Source organism: Thamnophis elegans, chromosome 2, assembly GCF_009769535.1.
Source record: "Thamnophis elegans isolate rThaEle1 chromosome 2, rThaEle1.pri, whole genome shotgun sequence".
In the NCBI taxonomy this organism is placed as follows: domain Eukaryota; kingdom Metazoa; phylum Chordata; class Lepidosauria; order Squamata; family Colubridae; genus Thamnophis; species Thamnophis elegans.
The window spans coordinates 27,493,772-27,513,609 of record NC_045542.1 but is presented as its reverse complement, the minus strand read 5'-3'; the positions used below and the strand labels follow the sequence as shown (position 1 = coordinate 27,513,609).

Genomic DNA, 19,838 nt, shown 5'->3' with positions numbered 1-19,838 from the left:
ATTTGGCTGAACATTATTTTAAGCCAAGTGTGGTTTATTCTGCCCTGACAATTCTAATCAGTTAGGAGGGAAATAAGTCAGAATTCTAGATCTGTGACCTTAACATTAATTTGGATGAGAAATATGCCCTCACCTTGCAGTGTCAGCACCATTCGTCATCAAAGTACTAATTAGCAGCTCGTGGCCATATCTAGCAGCAACATGAAGGGGGGTATTGCCATATTTATCAGCGCAGTCAATCTCACTGCCTGAGAAACAAACAGATTGCATCAATATTTTCTCTTCAATTCCCTCAGAGGCAACAGGTGACTCCACTTTAGCCACCAAGAGATGAGAATGTACGATATAGAACAGGGTTATGAGATTTGTTTTTACATGGGGCTACATGAGAAACTGGATCTGCTGTGGAGGGCTGCCATCCCATCGCTGCCCTTGCCCCACCGCCCTGCCCCCGATGCTGCCAACACCACACCCACACCCACACCCACACACACCATTGTCACGGGCTGGATTGGACCACTCATGGGCCGGATGTGGTGCACAGCCCATAAAATGCCCAGGTCTGATACAAAACTATTGACCAAGTCATAAGAGTTGGAAGTGATCATAGAGGTCACCTAATCCAACCCTTTGTTCAGTGCAGGATCCACAGAGAGTAACTCTTTAATCACTTTACATATATTTCCCTTTGTGCCTAACTTTCAGAACAATCAAAAGAAATTAATTTGGAGGAAATCAAAGTTGCTGTAATTCAAAATGACAAAAACAAAATACTGAAAGTAATAAATACAAGTAAGTTCGAATACCTGCAGGGACTGGTAACTTTGTTAAGGCAATGAGTGTCAACAAATAAACAACTGAAATCTTGAATAGGATCCCCAAAAATTATATGATGCCTCAGTCTTGTAAGATCTCAGGCTGAGAAAACAATACTGTAAAATATTAGGATGGTTTCCTTAACAGGAAATAACTGACAACTTACCATTTTGTATAAGAATCTGAGAGCGTGTAAACCGTCCATGAATGGCAGCCATGTGCAAAGGACTCTTCCCTTCTTTACTCTGCAAACATCAAAGCTTTAGTCAGCCAACAACAAGGAGGTCCATTTGCTTTTAATCCTACACTGCTGCCCCAAGAATACTTAAGTCATTTTCATTTTTCCCGTGGCTCTATTTATTCAATGCAGCACCTCTGGCCATACCTGAAAGTTCACATCAGCTCCATTATTGACAAGAAGTTCCAGGCACAGGGCTCCGTTGGTGGAGACGGCAGCAAAGTGCAGGGGGGTAAAGCCCTTTTCATTGGGCTGATTGACATTGGCGCCGTAGTTGACCAGTTCATTCGCCACGGCATCCTGGCCCATGTAACAGGCAATGTGAAGTGCAGTGTTGCCAAAGGAATTTGGTTCATCAATCTGTAAGAAAAGACAGGAAGGTAGCATTCGAATAGGCTGAGATCAGGTTGAGCACAGGGTTTGGCCAAAGGGGATAAAAGTTCATATGCTATTGCTGTCTGACAGCCCAACCAGTTATATTCAACACATCTTCTCTCCAAAAAATCTTAACAGATTAACAGAGTTGGAAGAGACCTTATAGGTCATCTAGTCCAACCCCCTGCCCAAGCAGGAGACCCTACATCATTTGTGACAAATGGCAGTCCAATCTCTTCTTAAAAGCTTCCAGTGATAAAGTTCCTGAAGGCAAGCTGTTCTATTGGTTGTTTGTTCTCAATGTCAGAAAAAAAATCCTTATTTCCAGGTTAAATCTCTCCTTGTTCAGTTTCCATCCATTATTCCTTGTCTGGCCTTCAGGTGCTTTGGAAAATAGCTTGACTCCCTCCTCTCTGTGGCAGCCTCTCAAATATTGGAACACGGCTATCATGCCTCCCCTGGTCCTTCTCTTCACTATACTAGCCATGCCCACTTCCTGTAACCTTTCTTTCCCTCTTTTTAGGAGATAAGTTGATAAGACAGGCTATCTTATCTTGGCAATAAGCCAACCAAAAAATGTTACAGTTATGTTAAAGATTGCATTACAGAACTGCCCAGATCATGATTTACAAGAAAATACAATGGTCCAAGACAGCAGCTGTTCAGCTACAAACTGAGAGCTCTTTATCCAAGCAAAGGCAAGAGATGTTTCATAGCATTCCTCTTTTTATTCTTATCACAAGGGGATCATAAAGAAAAACATTTCTCTTTGAACATAGTCTGAAGAATGAATAGACGCTATTGCCCTTAATTCTCTAACTTACATAAAATAATAGAGAATTAGTTAGAGATCAAGATTTAGCACAAATTTCTGGCTAGATATATTATCTATTTCTATGGAAATAGCAAGGCTCTTAACTTCCTGGAATTCTCCAGTTTCTTTGGGATTCAAAAATAATAATTCAGAGACTGCTATTCACAAGCGGTTTTTAGTTCTCACTAGATGATAACCCGGCATTCTCCGGGTATTTATTTATAGGGGGAAAATGTCCGGATCAAACGTAATTTCTAATGTTGGATTCCCCCCCGCCTCATTAACAGAGGGAGCCCTCTTGTGGAGTACTGGAAAGCCATTACCATGGCAACTCCAGTGCACTGTACAGTAGAAGCCATTTTAAGGCACAACAGGCTGTATCTTAACAAAACACACACTCTGAAGGGTGTTAGGGGTGTCTTACCCCCACAGTACTTTTTTCCAGAGAGTAAGCCATCTGTGTACCAAGTTTGATTGAAATCGCTAAAGGCGTTCCAGAGTTATGCTGGAACATACACACGCACAATCATATATACATACATACATACATACATACACACACATACATACATGTGTATATATATTTTATACATATACACTGTCACTTTCTCCCAGAGCATGCTTGCCAAAAAAATATTCTGCCATTCCAGATTTTGGTGCTCTCATTTTGCGCAAGTTAGTCTCGTGCTCACCCAGCTCTTTGATGGATTTAACTCTGTTTCCAGTTGTTGCCCAGTTTCCCCCTTGATTTTAAAAGAATCAAGTATTTTTTAAAATCTCCCTCAGAGGAAGGAACTGGGTAAAGAGACTCTGTATATAATCAAGAACCATTAATGGCTAATTCTGCAACCTACATTCTCAACAACGCCATTAAAAAAAACTGTCTTAATCTTAAATTATATATAGGATTATACTATAAAACTCCCTTGATTTGCATTACTGTATCTGAAAAGCTGTAATACTTACAAAATCTGTATACTGCATCTTAACTTAGATTAAAATATTTGCTGTTGGAAGCTACTCTCAATTTTTAACCACTACAGGTAGCATTTGGGACAGGAAATTGCTATTGCTAAGAGATGCAGTTGTAAAGCACATCATCATATGACCGTGTCACCTAGCGACAAGAACCTGGGTTGCAATAGTTCAGCAAGGAGCTCATGTGACTGCAACTTCCTGCCACCTTTCTTATTGACTTTGTTCACAGAAGGCTAGCAGAGAATGCCAGAAATTGTGCTCACATGATTACAGAGACAGTGTGACAGCCAGAATTCCCCAAGACACATTATAAGCACCCCTTGTTTAGCATGATTGCAAGTCACTGAATGAGCTGTAGTAACCCAAGGACTATCAGTTACTTAAAACAAACAGCATACAAAATTGACTCATGAGCTGAATCTAAACTCACATATGTTTCATTACAGTAAACCTAATTTGCCAGACATTATATACGTGCACATCTGAAGGGAACAAGCCTGAAAAGAGGATAGCACACTACAGAGCAACCCAGCGTGCACTAAAACTGGTACTATCATCACACTTGCCTCAACTCCAAGCCTCAGCAGATGTTTCACAACTTCAATCTGGCCGCTGGCTGCTGCTGTGTGTAGCAGTGTGTAACCCTTTTTGTCCTTGCACGTGATGTCAGCTCCACGGGCTACCAGTAGCTTCAACACTTCCAAATGCCCTAAGAAAAGACAATGCAGAAGACTGAAACCGTTCAAATGCTTCCACGCTATAGCAAATGGGCTTACAATAGTATAGATAAGAAAAGAGTCTGAAAGGATTACTCAAATCTTATGAATATATGAAATGATCATATATTTTTGCAAGGTTTGGGAATTCCATTTTTCATATGTGGAGCATGATACAGAATGCAGTAGAAGCAAGGTTCAAATTCTGAATGCCAAATACATTACTATAAAATTATTCAAGCAGGATAGAATAGAAGATGAGTAGCATGCAAGCATGTAAATTCTCTCCCCCCAACAAGATTCTGCTTTAGCATGAATTTCGGCTATCCTATTAATCACAGTGCAACATTAAATGAGGATCAATAATACTTGGGGTTAAAACTTAATTAGTTTAATGGCAACAATATTCAAATTATTTAATTGGTGGAGGGAGTCAAGATCCCCCCCCCTGAAGAGTAGCAACATGTTTTCCAGCAGCCCAATGACTCTCTTAACCAAGACAAGAATTTAAGCAGCATTAACCTTTCTGGAAACAACTTAACACTGTGGTCCAACTTTAGCATCCTGCATTTAATATGTTTACAGCATTGATATTTCACCTTCTTTTGATTTATTCCACATAAAAGATATTGGTTAGCTTTAAAGGATCTATAATTCTTTTATAGGTCTGCTGTTTTATTGTTTTAAAAGTTGTACGTGTGTGGAAATGTATAATTTCAGTGTGTGTGTGTGTCTGTATGTGTGCATATGAGGAAATACTTATTAAGTTCAATGTTACTTTGCACAAAGTCAGTAGAGCTACTCCCACTCAGACTGACTAACTAGAAAATGTAGTTTTCCCAAGGCCAAGTGGATTAATTTAGCTCCAGTCGACTGCATTCATCATGCAAATTAGATTTTGTCTATTGCACAAAGTACACACATCTGTTACAGTCCTTTGTTACTATTTTTTTTTGCTTTCTGACCGTCAATTCCATCCAACCAAATACTGGTAGTTGAGAGTTCAAAAAGATGTCATGATCAAAAGTTTGCAAGTGTAACATTTAAGAAGTAAGTGTGCTGGTTTACTCTGTCCTAGGTTGCGACCTGAAAACCTAATGTTTTCTGTTCAAAATTCAGAAGCCATTGGCAGCCTCATATATGAAATAAATACACAGCTGAAAAGAGAATAACCTTGTTTAAAGAATATTTTTAAAGAATATGCTTTATTGTGTACCCAGTTTATTCATCCGTTGAATTTAAAAAGTGAATTGTTCTACTGACTTCCAAGTTGCATTGTTAATGTTTTTGTTTTTTTTAAGTAACCAAAGCTGTGTATAAGATAACTAGACCAGGGGTCGGCAACCTTAAACATTCAAAGAGCCACACAGGTCCTAACTGGAAGCCCCCTGTTCAATTCTGGAATCAACCCAAAGTTCGGTTCTTCCCCTCCTAGCGCGGCATCCTTTTTCCTCTACCTGTCCTAACTGAAAGCCCTATCAATTGTGGAGCTGACCGGCGACAGGGAGCCGCAGCAGAGGGATGAAAGAGCCACATGCGGCTCCAGAACGACAGGTTGCTGACCCCTGAACTAGACCATAAAAGGTGAATGTTTTGAATTAAGTCTTAGAAAGGTATAACATATATGTGACAGATAGGGAGAATCATCACATATTTTCTATTAGGGATGTCTCTATAGTCCCAACTATAATAAAATAGTAAGAAAACAAGGTAGGAGTAAATGAAGCAAAATTCTAAAAGAATGTCACGGGATATAAAGAGTGAAAACATCAAGTAACACAAATTTCTGCAATACATTTATGGAAACTGCCTCTGGAAAATAAGGCTGAGGTCTGTGATAGTATATAGCATTTGCTATAGCAGTCACCTCTAGATGAGATGGGTGGCATTCAAATCTAATAAATATCTTGCTAAACAGAGCAAGATTAATGCCACCCATTACTGCTGTAGAATGAAATCATTTCACTGAATAAGCATAGAAAACCTGTAATAGGAGATGGACAGGTATTACATATTATATTTCCCATAAACATATTCACATGAAGCAAAGGTCCCAAGAGAGAGACATGCTCATGAGGGAAAGGTACTTTAATTTGATGCCCCACTTTCAATATATATCAAACTCCATTAGATGTGGAGTTTGCTTCCAATAAGAAATTACAATACAAAAGACAAGTTTGTTCCCTGACATTTTTTTTAAAAAGGCAACTTTTCCTGTCCCAAATTTTTGCTTCTCAGCTGAAGTATAAAACGAGATTACTGGGGAGTTAATGGATCCAAATAGCAGTTTAACAGCTGCTTGTGTTATCTTAATGCCTCGGTGTATAATTAAATTCCATCCAACTGGAGGGGATTATATAATTCATTACTGATTGCAGACCGAATGTGGCAAGAGTAATGAAATCAACAGGTGATAGGAATTAAAAGATGGATCTGATAAAAAGTAGCAGATCTAATAACAGTAGTAATTACCTTAGTGTGACATTCTACACCTTGCTGAAGGTAAAAGAGATTCCTATGAGGTAATTCTGTCTCTGGTGCCAGTTACAAAGTGGTAGTCAGAGTTACTTAACTGGGACAACTGTTCTGATATGAGGCAGATTCACTGGGCTCCTGCCTATGTGGGCCACCCTGGTTGTGCCTTGGATCTCTGCTCCTACTAATGTATCTTCCATTAACCTTTCTGGGAAGATAATTTTGCATACCACTAGCAAACATGTGGTTTGTGATCTGTGGTTACTCCTGGGTGGTTCCAGAGTCTTTGGTTCTCTTACCACTAGTGCAGGGGTCTGCAGCCTTAAAACACTCATTTGGACCCATTTCCCACAGAAAAGAAACACTAAGGCTCTGGCCATCGTCACTGTTGCAACAGCTCTTTCATTCCTCTGTCGCGACAGGGCAACAGGGAGCCGCAGCAGAGGGATGAAAGAGCCACATGCGGGTCTGGAGCCGTGGGCTGCCGACACCCGCACTACTGCAGTGGTCCCCAATCTTTCCGGTTCTGTGGATTGGTAGTGGTGGCGGCAGTGGCGGTGTGTGAGAGAGGGTTGGTTCCACGCAAGCAGTGGGCAGGTTCACATGCAAAGCTCCATTTGTGCAAGCAGTAGGCACTGTTGTGCAAATGGAGTCGAGTGCCCATGCCCACTGCTTGCGCAAATGGAGTTTTATACACTCACCTGCCACTTGCGTGGCCTGGTTCCCAGTGGACCATGGCCTGGTACCAGGTTGCAGCCCATGGATTAAGAACCCCTGGACTAGTATTGATGGCCTCTATGTGAAATCCCTGGATGAAATCATCAGTTATTTTGAGTCAGAGGTGGTATTCTACCGGTTTGGACAGGTTCACCCAAACAGGTAGCTCTGACTTCAAGCCAAGAGTGAACCAGTTCTCTGTTTCTGTGAAAATGGGCCCACCCGCCTGTCCCTGCGTTATACAAACCTTTATTTCTGCTTCTGAAGCCCAGCTGATCGGGGCAGCCAAGGTGGCGCAGTGGTTAAATGCAGCACTGCAGGCTACTGCTAGATCAGCAGGTCAGCGGTTCAAATCTCACCGGCTCAGGGTTGACTCAGCCTTCCATCTTTCCGAGGTGGGTAAAATGAGGACCCAGATTGTTGGGGGCAATATGCTGACTCTCTGTAAACCGCTTAGAGAGGCCTGAAAGGCCTATGAAGCGGTATATAAGTCTACTGCTATATTGATGATCCTCAGCTGTTTTCCTTGCTCCTTTTCTTGTTTTCAATGCTGAGTTCAATTTTCTCTTAACTGTGCACATGTGTGCAGCACTCTCAGTGAATTGGTAGTGAAGCTGGTAGGATCCCACCCCTGGTTTGAGCGAGGTATCATTTCGTTGTATTTAAGTACAATGACAATAAAAATTATACTTATACTTATTAGTATGCATTAGATATATGCCTCCTCATTGGCCAAACCAGAGATGTAGTGTAAGTCTTGACCGAAGGTGGTCTCGTTGGTCCAGAACCCTTGTTCCAGTGGTGGGTTACGATTGGTACCCCCCAACACGGGTGTACCGGTGCCTGCCAGGAGCACCGGGTACCATTCTGGTACGGTGCTCCGGAGGGCCCACCCGCACTCCTTACCAGTATTTGAGCTCTTTGGTGCTTCCGCGCACGCAGTGTACGACGCCTGCACAAGAGCAGCTGGAGCGTCGTGGAAGGTCGCAGGAGGCAAGGATGCATGTGCGCGCTGCGTGCGTTCATGTGGAGGACATCGGGCTCCGTTGCACCGTACCAGTTGCAACGGGATCCGGAACCCACCACTGCCTTGTTCCCTGCCAGGTCCAGTTCTGACCCTAGACGGGGTTGCACTGCCCCCAAAGGAACAGAGCAGGATTCTTCTGGACTCACAAGTTGAGAAGCCTTTGGCCAGCTTCCGCTGGTGTGGCAGTTGTGGTAGGTGAAGGATAGGTGAGTTGGGAGGTCCTAACCTCCTAACTCACTTATCTACAGGTTCTAAACTCCTTTTGAAACAGCAGACATTCAGACAGCACCCTCCCATTTAAGAAGGCTGTCAAGATGGAAACATTTCATAAAGATTTTGACTTGTTACCATTAATTACAGATTCTTGACTGGTTTCTGGATCTTATTAATGTTAACTGAGGTACAGCAATATATAAAAATGTTAATAAACAAAATGGGAGAGGGGAAATAGCCCTATGCCAACCGCAATGTGCTACCTCTGGCTCACTACTATTGGGCATCCTTTGTTCTTACTAGGCAAATATCCTGGGTGTATGTTTTTATATATAGTTTCTGTGAAAGCCCTACGTATCAAATATATCAAGCATAATAGAGGGGATATGCAAAACGTGGGAGGGGGACTTACCCAGAAAGGCTGCCCAATGTATTGGCTGTCTCTCCTTCTTGTCACATGTGCTCAGATTGGCCCCTCTATTTAAGAGCAAGTTTACCATCTAGAAAGAAGATAGACATTAAATAATCTAAAATAAAAACACAAGGCAATCAACTTGGTCTTTCCTGCCACTTTCCCCTATGGATGCTTTGGTTCACTTTATTTATGTAAAATATTGGATCTACGCTTCACAAAGAAATGGAACGAGATATAGATACAGATAATCTGGAAGTCCATTCTTATAATATAACAAAACCTTACCTTGCCTGCAAATCAGATGTTACCTATTTGTATATTAAACTTTGCTATGGAAAACAAAATAGCCCATGGCTGTTGGATATTGTTATTATTCATATTAATTAATGAATCATTCATCAGTATGTTATTTGTATGTTAGTTATATTCTGATGTACAGTCTGAAAAAACAAGTTCACATGCATCCAATGGTCTGTTTCACACCATGTGTTCTTTACCCAAAAAGAAACTCAACCCCTCCATGATTCTCCAATAGTCTCATATTTACTAGCTTAAAAGTCGAAGGGAAAGAAAATATTTTACTACTAGAAGAGCAAAGACTTCTGTCCAACTGTTAAGGTAAAGGTTCCCCTCACACATATGTGCTAGTCGTTCCCGACTCTAGGGGGCAGTGTGCATCTCCATTTCAAATCCAAAGAGCCAGCTCTGTCCAAAGATGTCTCCGTGGTTATGTAGCCGGCATCCAAGGTGGCCCCTATTTTTCTACTTGTATTTTTATGTGCTTTCGAACTGCTAGGTTGGCAGAAGTGGGACAAGTAACAGGAGCTCACTCCGTTACACAGAGCTAGGGATTCGAACCGCCAAACTGACGACCTTTTTGATCAACAAGTTCAGCGTCTTAGCCACTGAGCCAACACATCCCTCGTCCAACTGTTACAGTATCCTAAAAGCCAACGCTTCATTCACATCATATGCAATATGTCCATGTTTCTAACATGGAAAAGTAGCAGAAAGGCGGCAGTAAGAACTATTTGCACACTGTCCAGAGTTACTCTGTGGGCGAGATGAGCAGTTTTAAAATAAAATTAAGTAAAATGAAATAAAATGAAATTAAGTAAAATAAAATAAAATATTGTAATAAAATTGAAATCCATTAAAAGAAAATGAGAAAATCCTCTTCTTCTTTCTTTGCTTCAAATACATTGCCATGAAGGACTGCTCCAAAGGGCTTTGCCTTAACCATAGCACCAATATAGGGGAAATATTTGTAGCTCAGTGTTGAAATGAAGGGTCCTTGGTGTTCTCAGAGCTTGGCTATATTCTTGCAGACATTTCTTTACCCAGTGTTACTCTGATACTGTTACCTATTTTGGGTAATGAAACGTCTGCAAGAAAACAACTAAGCTCAGAGAGTACCAAGGACCCCACATTAACCATAGCAGATGGAGACTCTATTATGTGAGTTTGAGTGTAACTATTTGTCTAACAAAAGACTCTTGAGTGGTTTTTGTATGGGAAAATATTGTTTGCAACAAAACAAATGTCCATCATTGCTCCATTACATCTCATCTCTACCCCATGCAGAAGTCATGGATAAACGTCTCTGGAAGGATGAAGACGTCCTTTACCTCAAGGTGCCCACTGTGTACAGCATGGTGCAATGCTGTGCGGCCAGTGCGGTCTGCCACATTAACATTACTAAGCAGTGGGATGATGGTCTCAGCACACTTGGTTGCTCTGTTGGCAGCAGCAACATGCAGTGGTGTTTGCCAATACTTGTCACGAGCATTGATGTCTGCCGAGTGCTTTAGGAGGAGGTTAAGTGCTTTCTGCCAAGGAAAGAACATAAGACAGCTATTAAGCCTGGATGAAGTACTATTACAAAAGAAGTAAGCACTAAGAAGTGAGGAGATAGCACTGTGTTATGAACAGGAGGAGTTTAAATATAAAGAAAGTCTGCAAAACCTGAGAGAATAGGTAACATAATGCGGAAAGTACTGAGAAGAGATAAAATGCTACAATTTAGAGTAATCTAGCAATTCCAAGAAAGAACAGTGAACAACTTCATATAGGGCAATACAGTAGCCTCAATTACAGACTCAAATTATATTAAGAGTACCTCTCCCTAAAGTTTCAGATATCCTGAAATTTGGACAGGTTCATGAAGAATAATTGATGCTGCAGTCCCACATTTGGAGGCATGGGTTATTAGAATGGTGAAACCCCAATTAACAAAACCTTCCAATTAAGTTGCAAACAGCTAGGTTTGTAATAAGTTAGTTGAATCTCGTTGGCTTCTCTTTGATTTATTTATTTATTCTTTTCATCTGTATAGTTGCCTGTTTCATGAACATGACTCCGGGCAGAGTACAATAAAAACAGACCATCAAAGATACAAATGGTAAAAATAATTTCATAGTAAAAACCATTATTTTAGAAGACTAGGAGGGAGCATCTTCAATGGTAAACACTGTGTAGCCATCTCGCCAGTTCTCCACCTGAGATCCCCAAGCCTGCTGACATAACCTTGTCTTGAGAGACCTTGGGAAGATTTGGCAGAGATGGGGTCAATCTCACCTTAAGAGCAATGATCTTTCACAGGGAGGGCATCCAGAGTCCCTGTCGTCATCCCCCCCACCCCAAATATAACTTCTTAATAGATGGGATCTGCAAGATACCCTTTTTGCAGGATGGATGGCATAGGCACATATAATTGGGAAGAGGGCAGTCCCAATTAACGGTAAAAACCTTGCACTTTCAATTGGATCCAGAAGCAAACTGGCAAACAATGCAGCTTGTGGAGTAGAAGTGTCATGTGAACCAATCTAGGGGCACACATAACTGTCTGCCCCACCACATTCTGTACCAACTGAAGCTTCCAAATACTCTTCAAGGTAGCCCCATAAAAAGCTTATTGCAACAGTCCACCTGGGAGGTAATCAGAGCAAGAGTGACTGTGAGAAGAGCCTCCAATTTCAGGAATGAGTGCAATGGCACACAATACTTGAATAGGAATTGTAAGTCCAGGAGGATCCACAGATTTGCACACTGGGTCTGCTAGGGAAAGTGCAACCCCATCCAGTCTCAAACATGGGAAAGTCCCAGAAATGGAAGGCCCCCAAACCCAAAGCCAGTCAGTCTTGCCACAGTTTAGCTACAGCCTGTTGTTTCCCATCCAGGCCCCCACAGGCTCTAGGACTGGGGTAGGATATCAGCAGCCTGGGCTAATTCTCCATGAGAGAAAACATTTAATTGGGGATCATCAATGTACTGATGGCAATTTACCCCATGTTAATAGATGATCTCATTCAGTGGTTTCATGCAGGTGTTAAATAGAAGTGGAGAGAAAGCATCAAACCCAGCAGCACTCCTTATAGTAGCCCAAGCACAAAATCTCTCAACCCCAATCTATGCTTACTGCTATTGACCTCGATGAAAGGAGCAGAACTAGCACAGTTCAGTGCTGCCCACCCACAATTAACAGATTAAATCCAGAAGGATACTATGGTTGATGATACTGAAAGCCATTGAGAAATCAAGGACAGCAAAGACAGATACACAACATTCGTCCGGTTCCACCACAAATCCGCGAAGCCCTTATCCGCGGAGACATAAGCGTGAAGACTAATTCGCGCCGTTCTAAGCGCTAAGGAAAAACGTGACCCTACCGCGATGACATAATCGCGGAGGGCAAATTCGCACATTCCCAAGCACTCAGTACCCTAAACCTAACCCTAAACCTAACCCTAAACCTAACCCTAACTCTAAACCTAACCCTAAACCTAACCCCTAAACCTAATCCTAACCCTTACCTTAATTGAAGTCGGCTTTCTGCCGTGGCGCCGTTTTAAAGCGCCCTTCTGTTGCCGCGCTGTTGTCGTGGCGCTGATGACGTCGCGGCTTTAGCGCCGCGATTTTATCACCGCGATTTTGACGAGCGCAGTTTTGTCGTGCCACGCATTCGTCCTGCTCTTGCCAGAGATTTATTTATTTATTTATTTATTTATTAAATTTTGTATGCCGCCCACTCTCAAAAGAGACTCAAGGCGGCTTACAGTAAAAAAAAAAGGGGGGGGGGGTTGATAAAAAATAAAATAAGAACAACAGTTTAAAACTGCACAACAGTCACAAACCTGAAGTGGGGCTGGACAACTCAACAGCCCCAGGCCTGCCAGATCTTAGTCGCTTTGCGGAAGGCCGGAAGGGTAGTAAGGGTCCGGATCTCAATGGGGAGCTCATTCCAGAGGGCCGGAGCTGCAACAGAGAAGGACCTCCCCCGGGGTGTCGCCAGCCGACATTGGCTGGCAGATGGGATCTGGAGAAGGCCTAGTCTGTGCGTTCTAATTGGTCTTAAGGAGGTAATTGGCAGAAGGCGGTCTCTCAGGTAGCCAGGTCCGATGCCATGTAGGGCTTTAAAAGTAACGACTAGCACTTTGAAGCGTGTTCGGAGACCAATGGGAAGCCAGTGCAGCTCGCGGAGGATAGGTGTAACGTGGGTGTACCTAGGTGCACCCACAATCGCTCGCACGGCTGCATTCTGGACTAACTGAAGTCTTCGAACACTCTTCAAGGGCAGCCCCAAGTAGAGCGAGTTACAGTAATCCAGTCTTGAGGTGACGAGTGACTATCTGAAGGGCCTCCCGGTCCAAATAGGGTCGCAATTGGTGCACCAGGTGCACCAGGTGAACGTGGGCAAAGGCCCCCCTGGTCACAGCTGACAAATGATGTTGTAAGATCAGCTGTGGGTCTGTGAGATCCCCTAAAAATGTCACCAATGGCATTTTCATCCTGTATCCGGGCCTAAATCCTGACTGAAAGGGGTCCACATATTACTCTCCATCCATAGGCCTCTGCAACCACCTTAATCACCTCCTCCCCTTCTTAGAAAATTGTCCAGTATGATGAGATCCAGCGAGGGTTTCTTGAGGAGGGGCAGACTAGCTCCTCCTTAAGAACCAGAGGAACAACCTCCTCACTCAAGGAAGAATTGTCCACCTGTAGAATTCACTCCCACAACATCCCAAAGGCAGCTTTAGATAGCCAGGATGGGTATGGATCATAAGAACAAGTGGCAAAACTCACAGTCATATGGAACCTGTACACTTCCTCAGGCCCAACCAGTTCAAACCATTCCCAGATAGCAAGGCAAGACTATCCCAGGCATCTACTCAGGATCTACAACAAGCCCCATGTCCAATTGAGAATTAATTTGAAATACTTTGACAAATGCTTATCAATTTTTTTCTACATGGCTTTGTAGGGGGGTTCTCCAAAGTCCCTTTATCCCAAATTGTGGGCCACCTGTAACAAGGCCACCAGAAAGCTGTCTGCAGACACAATAAGTGGCGGAGTTTTGTTGCTTTGCTACTTTCTGCTCTAATTAGGCATTTGTTATTTTGGTTTTGGACCGTGTGTGTGTGTGTGTGTGTGTGTGTGTGTACACATACATACATATATCGCACGCGCGCATACACACACATACACATATATACATACACACATAATATCTTTTAGGGTATTTGAAAGGTATGATTTTTTAATCACAGTGTTGCTAATATTTAAGGAAGGTGTTTTGTTGTTTTTTAACTGTATAAGCCACATAGAATTTGTGATTGGGCAGTCTATGATACAACAAACAAGTCTATCTTCTTTTACATTTCATACAGTGACAATGCAGACACAAAGCTTCCTCAGTAAACCAGAAGGCTCAGGAATGAGCCACTCACCATTATACTCCTGCCTCACACCTTTGTCCCACGGGAAAATGTACTGCTAGTAACAGCCTGCAAGCCTTTTTGCAGTTCTTTCAACTCTACCCTCCGAAAAGGTGTTGCTACCCAATATGTCCAAGGAGATAAAGACCGTTCTACAAGATTCTCAAAATATTTAGTACAACGAAGAATAAAAAGACAAGAGGGGAAATGAACTTGGCCCTAAACATGGCAGTTTATTGTGTTCAGTGCCTGGAATTTACTTTGTCACTTTACTAGCAGCATGACTATGGCACGCTGTGAAAGGCCTGACATTTACCTCATTACGAGAAGCTGCAGCACGGTGTAACGGGGTTAGCCAAAGAGTGTCCTTTGCATTGACGTTAGCACCTATCCAAAGAAAAGAAAGGGGATGAAGCAAGTTCTCTCAAGCATGATTGATTAAGAGAAGAAAACAAACATTATATTAAACTGGTTGAATAGCAAGGCATTCCTTAGACTTTCATCTTAACAATAAGACCATTTTTAATTTTTAATCCCAGTTCTTATTTAGCAAACAGCTGTTTCCCAAGGAAACTGCCAACTGATTAATAAGGAAAGAACATTAGTACTGCATTTAAGAGGCATCCGTCTTTTAAAAATGTGGTTGAAAATTAAAACAATTGTCCCATTACCTGCCAAACATTCTATATGCTAAATCAGCGCCATGAGTTGCAGTGGCACAGTGGTTAAAGTGCAGTACTGCAAGCTACTTCTGCTGACTGTCGGCTGCCTGCAATTTGGCAGTTCAAATCTCATCAGGCTCAAGGTTGACCCAGCTTTCCATCCTTTCGAGGTCAGTAAAATGAGGACCCAGATTGTTGGGGGCAATAGGCTGACTCTGAAAACAGCTTAGAGAGGGCTATTGAGATTGTGAAGCAGTATAGAAGTGTCATTGCTATTTATTTCAAATGTTGGGGGGGGGAGGAGTTGTGTGAATCACATCTGAAAAAGATGTAATCTCCAGAATTAACTTCCATAGATTTCCACACAATTCCTCTTATAGAATCATAAGAGTTGGAAGGGATCTTGGAGGTCTTCTAGTCTAATCCCCTGCTCAAGCAGGAGACCCTATTCCATTGAAGACAAGTGACTGCACAGTCTCTTCTTAAAAGTCTCCAGTGATGAAGCACTGGCAACTTCAGAAGGCAAGCTGTTCCACTGGTTAATTGTTGTCACTGACAGGAAATTTCTTTTGGTTCCAGGTTGCTTCTCTCCTTGATTAGTTTCCATCCATTGTTTCTTGTCCTGTCTTCAGGTGCTTTGGAAAATAAATTGACCCCCCCCTCTCTTCTTGGTGGCAGCCCTCAAATATTAGAACACTGCTATCATGTTACCTCTAGCTCTTTTCGCTAGACTAGACAACTCCAATTCCTGCAAATGTTTTAGACTCCAGCCCCCTAATTATCTTTGTTGCTCTTTTCGGCATTCTTTCCAGAGTCTCAACATTTAGTAAGCATCAGTAACTAGAAAACCAGGCTAATAAAGGGACTGAGAGGATCAAAGCTCATTCCAATCTTCATGCAGATTTTTTAAAAAAAGAGAAAAACGATGTGGGCAACTTCAAAGACTATCACTTGCTTTAGGTTATCATGAGCCAGTGTTTTTTTATGGCTGTTAATTTGGAAAGATTTAGCACATGGATCAAAAACCATCTGTGTTGGCTCTGCTGTCCAGAAGGCTAATTCAGCCCTGCAACCTACACAGGAAGAGTTACAGTATACAGGGCTGTCAGTTTTAAAATAGCTTCACTGAACAGAATGAGAACATTTTCATAAATCTCCGCTGCTTGAGAATCATGACTAGCAATAAGAATATTACTAACAGCAATCTGCTGGCTACAGCACTTTTAAGGTAGAAAACACAAAAACGCTTTATGAGCTCTCTCTCTCTCATTCATTCTTTGTGACACCCGAGGCACAGATAGTTATATTTCCTGTCTTAAAAAGATTGCCAGAGGCTTTGCCGAAGTCTGGCTCTGGATCTCCCCTACTCAAAGCCAACAATAGGACTCTATAAAGGTAAAGGTTCACCTCGCACATATGTGCTACTCATTTCCAACTCTAGTGGGCGGTGCTCATCTCCGTTTCAAAGCCAAAGAGCCAGCGCTGTCCAAACAAATCTCCATGGCCAGCATGACTAAATGCACAGAACGCTGTTACCTTCCCACCAAAGGTGGTTCCTATTTCCTAGGGATTTGAACTGCCAACCTTTTTGATCGACAAACTCAGTGTCTTAGCCACTGAGCCACCACATCTATAGAAACATGATTACCATTCCAATATTAAATCCCTGACAGTTTGGCCAATGATAAAATAAGTGTGTCCAAAATAAAATAAAAAAATGGGACCATTTCCCCATCCTTACCTGATAGTATTAGGAGTTCAACAATAGAGGTGTCCCCTAAGTATGCAGCTGCGTGCAAAGGGGTTCGTCTCTCTTGGTCCTGATTTGGGAAAACAAAATAATCAATATATACATACACACACACAAATTTGTGCATTCTATATTCTGCATAATCTAAGAATATTTATTTATTGACTAAATATCTATTCCACCCTTGCTATCAAGAGTGACTCTGAGTGGTTACAATCATCTTGTGCTTAAATCTGCAATTCAGGTAGTCCCTACCCTACAACCATTCATTTAATGACAACACTGAAAAAAGTTGCTATAACTTGTCCTCACAATTTACCATCACAGCATCCCCATGATCACATGAACAAAATTTGGGCATTTGGTAACTGGCATGTATTAATAGCAGTGGTGGCATCCCAGGGTCACATGATCACCATTTGTGGCTCCAACAAGCAAAGTCTATGGGGAAAGCCAGATTCACATAACAAACATGTGATTCACTTAACAAGCATGGTGGTTCACTTAATGACTATGGCAAAAATGTTGTCATATCATCTGCTACTCACTTAATTGCATCACTCAGCAATGGAAATTCCGGTTCCAATTACAGTCTTAAGTCAAGAACTAACTGTATATTTCCACAATTTATATGAGGGGTTTTTTGAAGTTATTTTTATCCAACATGCTAGATACTAGGTAGCAAACATATTAAACTCATCTGCCTACAAGTAAACATATCTTCCATATATACTCAATGTATCTGCCAAAAGCCAGTAACGTTTGATTAGTTAAATAATTTGCTTCAAGTCAGGAATAACTGAGGATCCTTTGAGTAGACAGAATATAAACTGCATTATACAACTTTAATAACAGTAAATCTTATACAGGTAGTCTTTGATTTACTATCATAATTGACCCCAAAATTTCTGTTGCTAAGCAAGGCAGTTGTGAAGTGAATTTTGCCCCATTTTGTGACCTTTCTTTCCACAGTTGTTAAGTGAATCACTGCAATTAAAAAAAAAACCAACACACAGTTCTAGGCTACATAAACAGAGGGTTAGGGTTAGGGTTGGAATACTGCATTCAGTTTTGGTCGCCACAATGTAGAAAAGATGTGGAGGCTCTAGAAAGAGTGCAGAGAAGAGCAACAAAGATGATTAGGGGACTGGAGGCTAAAACATATGAAGAACGGTTGCAGGAACTGGGTATGTCTAGTTGAATGAAAAGAAGGACTAGGGGAGACATGACAGCAGTGTTCCAATATCTCAGGGGTTGCCACAAAGAGGGAGTCAAGCTATTCTCTAAGGCACTTGAGGGTAGAACAAGAAGCAATGGGTGGAAACTAATCAAGGAAAGAAGCAACTTAGAACTGAGGAGAAATTTCCTGACAGTTAGAACAATTGATCAGTGGAACAACTTTCCTTCAGAAGTTGTGAATGCCACAACACTGGAAATCTTTAAGAAGATGTTGGATAGCCATTTGTCTGAAACAGTATAGGGTTTCCTGCCTAGGCAGGGAGTTGGACTAGAAGACCTCCAAGGTCCCTTCCAACTCTGCTATTGTATTAATTGTTTAAAAACACGGTTGTTATGTGACTCTGGCTTCCCCATTGACTATGCTTGTCAGAAGGTTGCAAAAGGTGATCGTATCACTCCATAACCATCATAAATACATGCCTGTTACCAAGCATCTAAATTTTGACCACATGATCTTGGGGTAGTTACGAAGGTCCTAAGTGTGAAAAATGGCCATGTCACTTTTTTTATAGTAACTTTGAACAATCACTAAATGAATGGTTGTAAGTCGAGGCCTACCTATATGTATACCCAACTATTCTTGTTTTTCTCCTGTGATGACATAAAGTACAAATTAATCCAACTGCCCCTCACTATCTAGTCATCATGACCTCTTCTTTCAACTCATATGTCAAGTTGGCTTTTTTGGGCCGCTTTTGAATCCAGTTATTCATTTTAACTTAGCCAAGTTCAATGAGCTTAATTAGAAGGAAGGGGTTTTGTCATGAATATGTAATCTTACCTTTTATTAGGATGCTTTCTTCCTGATGACTTTCAAGAAAAAATTAACTACCAAGAATTGAGTAAAGGTCTCGAAGTATTTTCAAATTGTTCCTGCAAATTCTAGGGTTTCTTAACACTTACCAATGGCTCATCAGTGAATAAAACTCAGTAACTGTGAACATGTTTTTTGTAAAAGCCAATTAGTCTACAACTACTGACATTTTTGCACAATCATGATTTAACCTCAACTGCGTGTTATTCAAAGAAAATAAGAGTAAGCTTAACAAGTGTTCAATCCCTGATATTAGTTAAGTATATACTTTTAAATCCTTAGCAATACAGTGACATTCTGTCAATGTGCCAGGATTATATACACAAATTTCCCAGAAAGCAGAATAGTACATATTATAAAACACGTATGCAAGTGTACTGGTAGCAAGATGGTTAATCTCAGTTTGCTCACTTCAGAATGGAAAATACAATTAAATGTAAGGCAACTAACAGTGCAATCATAGCTTTAAAGAGCTCTAAAACTTTTTAACGTACAGTGAACAATACCTTTATTGCAATGTTGGAAAGAATATTGAGCAATAGACAAGGAAACAACAAAACCTCATACAATTCTGAATACCCAAATTCACCTGAATTAGAAAGCTTTCAGTAGGGAACTTTAGCTCTGGAAAACCTTCTGCAGAAAACATTTCCACTCACATCTCTGCTTTCCTCTCTGACGTATCTAAATCAACATCTAACTAGCCAGCCAAGTAGTGAAAATTACAGTCAATCCCACTGTGTTAAATAACAATGCAACTGTTCAACATGCAATATTACAAGTGTGTACAGGTAGGCCTTGAATTAACATGTGGCTGCTTACTAGTTGTCTGAACTCGTGACAGACCATCCAAAGGTAGTCCTTGACTTACAATC

The 19,838-nt window shown here is 41.5% G+C and overlaps 1 protein-coding gene across 1 annotated transcript in view; it reads right to left on the bottom strand.

Moving 5' to 3' along the window:
• ANKRD52 (ankyrin repeat domain 52) overlaps window positions 1-19,838 on the bottom strand; it is a 64,598-nt gene that overhangs the window by 29,096 nt on the left and 15,664 nt on the right. The window contains exons 3-10 of the mRNA XM_032209870.1: window positions 16,902-16,980; window positions 14,815-14,885; window positions 10,413-10,613; window positions 8,782-8,869; window positions 3,788-3,930; window positions 1,202-1,414; window positions 983-1,061; window positions 134-248 (exon numbers count right to left, since the gene is read on the bottom strand). Of these exons, the coding sequence (XP_032065761.1) occupies window positions 134-248; window positions 983-1,061; window positions 1,202-1,414; window positions 3,788-3,930; window positions 8,782-8,869; window positions 10,413-10,613; window positions 14,815-14,885; window positions 16,902-16,980 (989 nt within the window). The remainder of the gene's footprint in view (window positions 1-133; window positions 249-982; window positions 1,062-1,201; window positions 1,415-3,787; window positions 3,931-8,781; window positions 8,870-10,412; window positions 10,614-14,814; window positions 14,886-16,901; window positions 16,981-19,838) is intronic.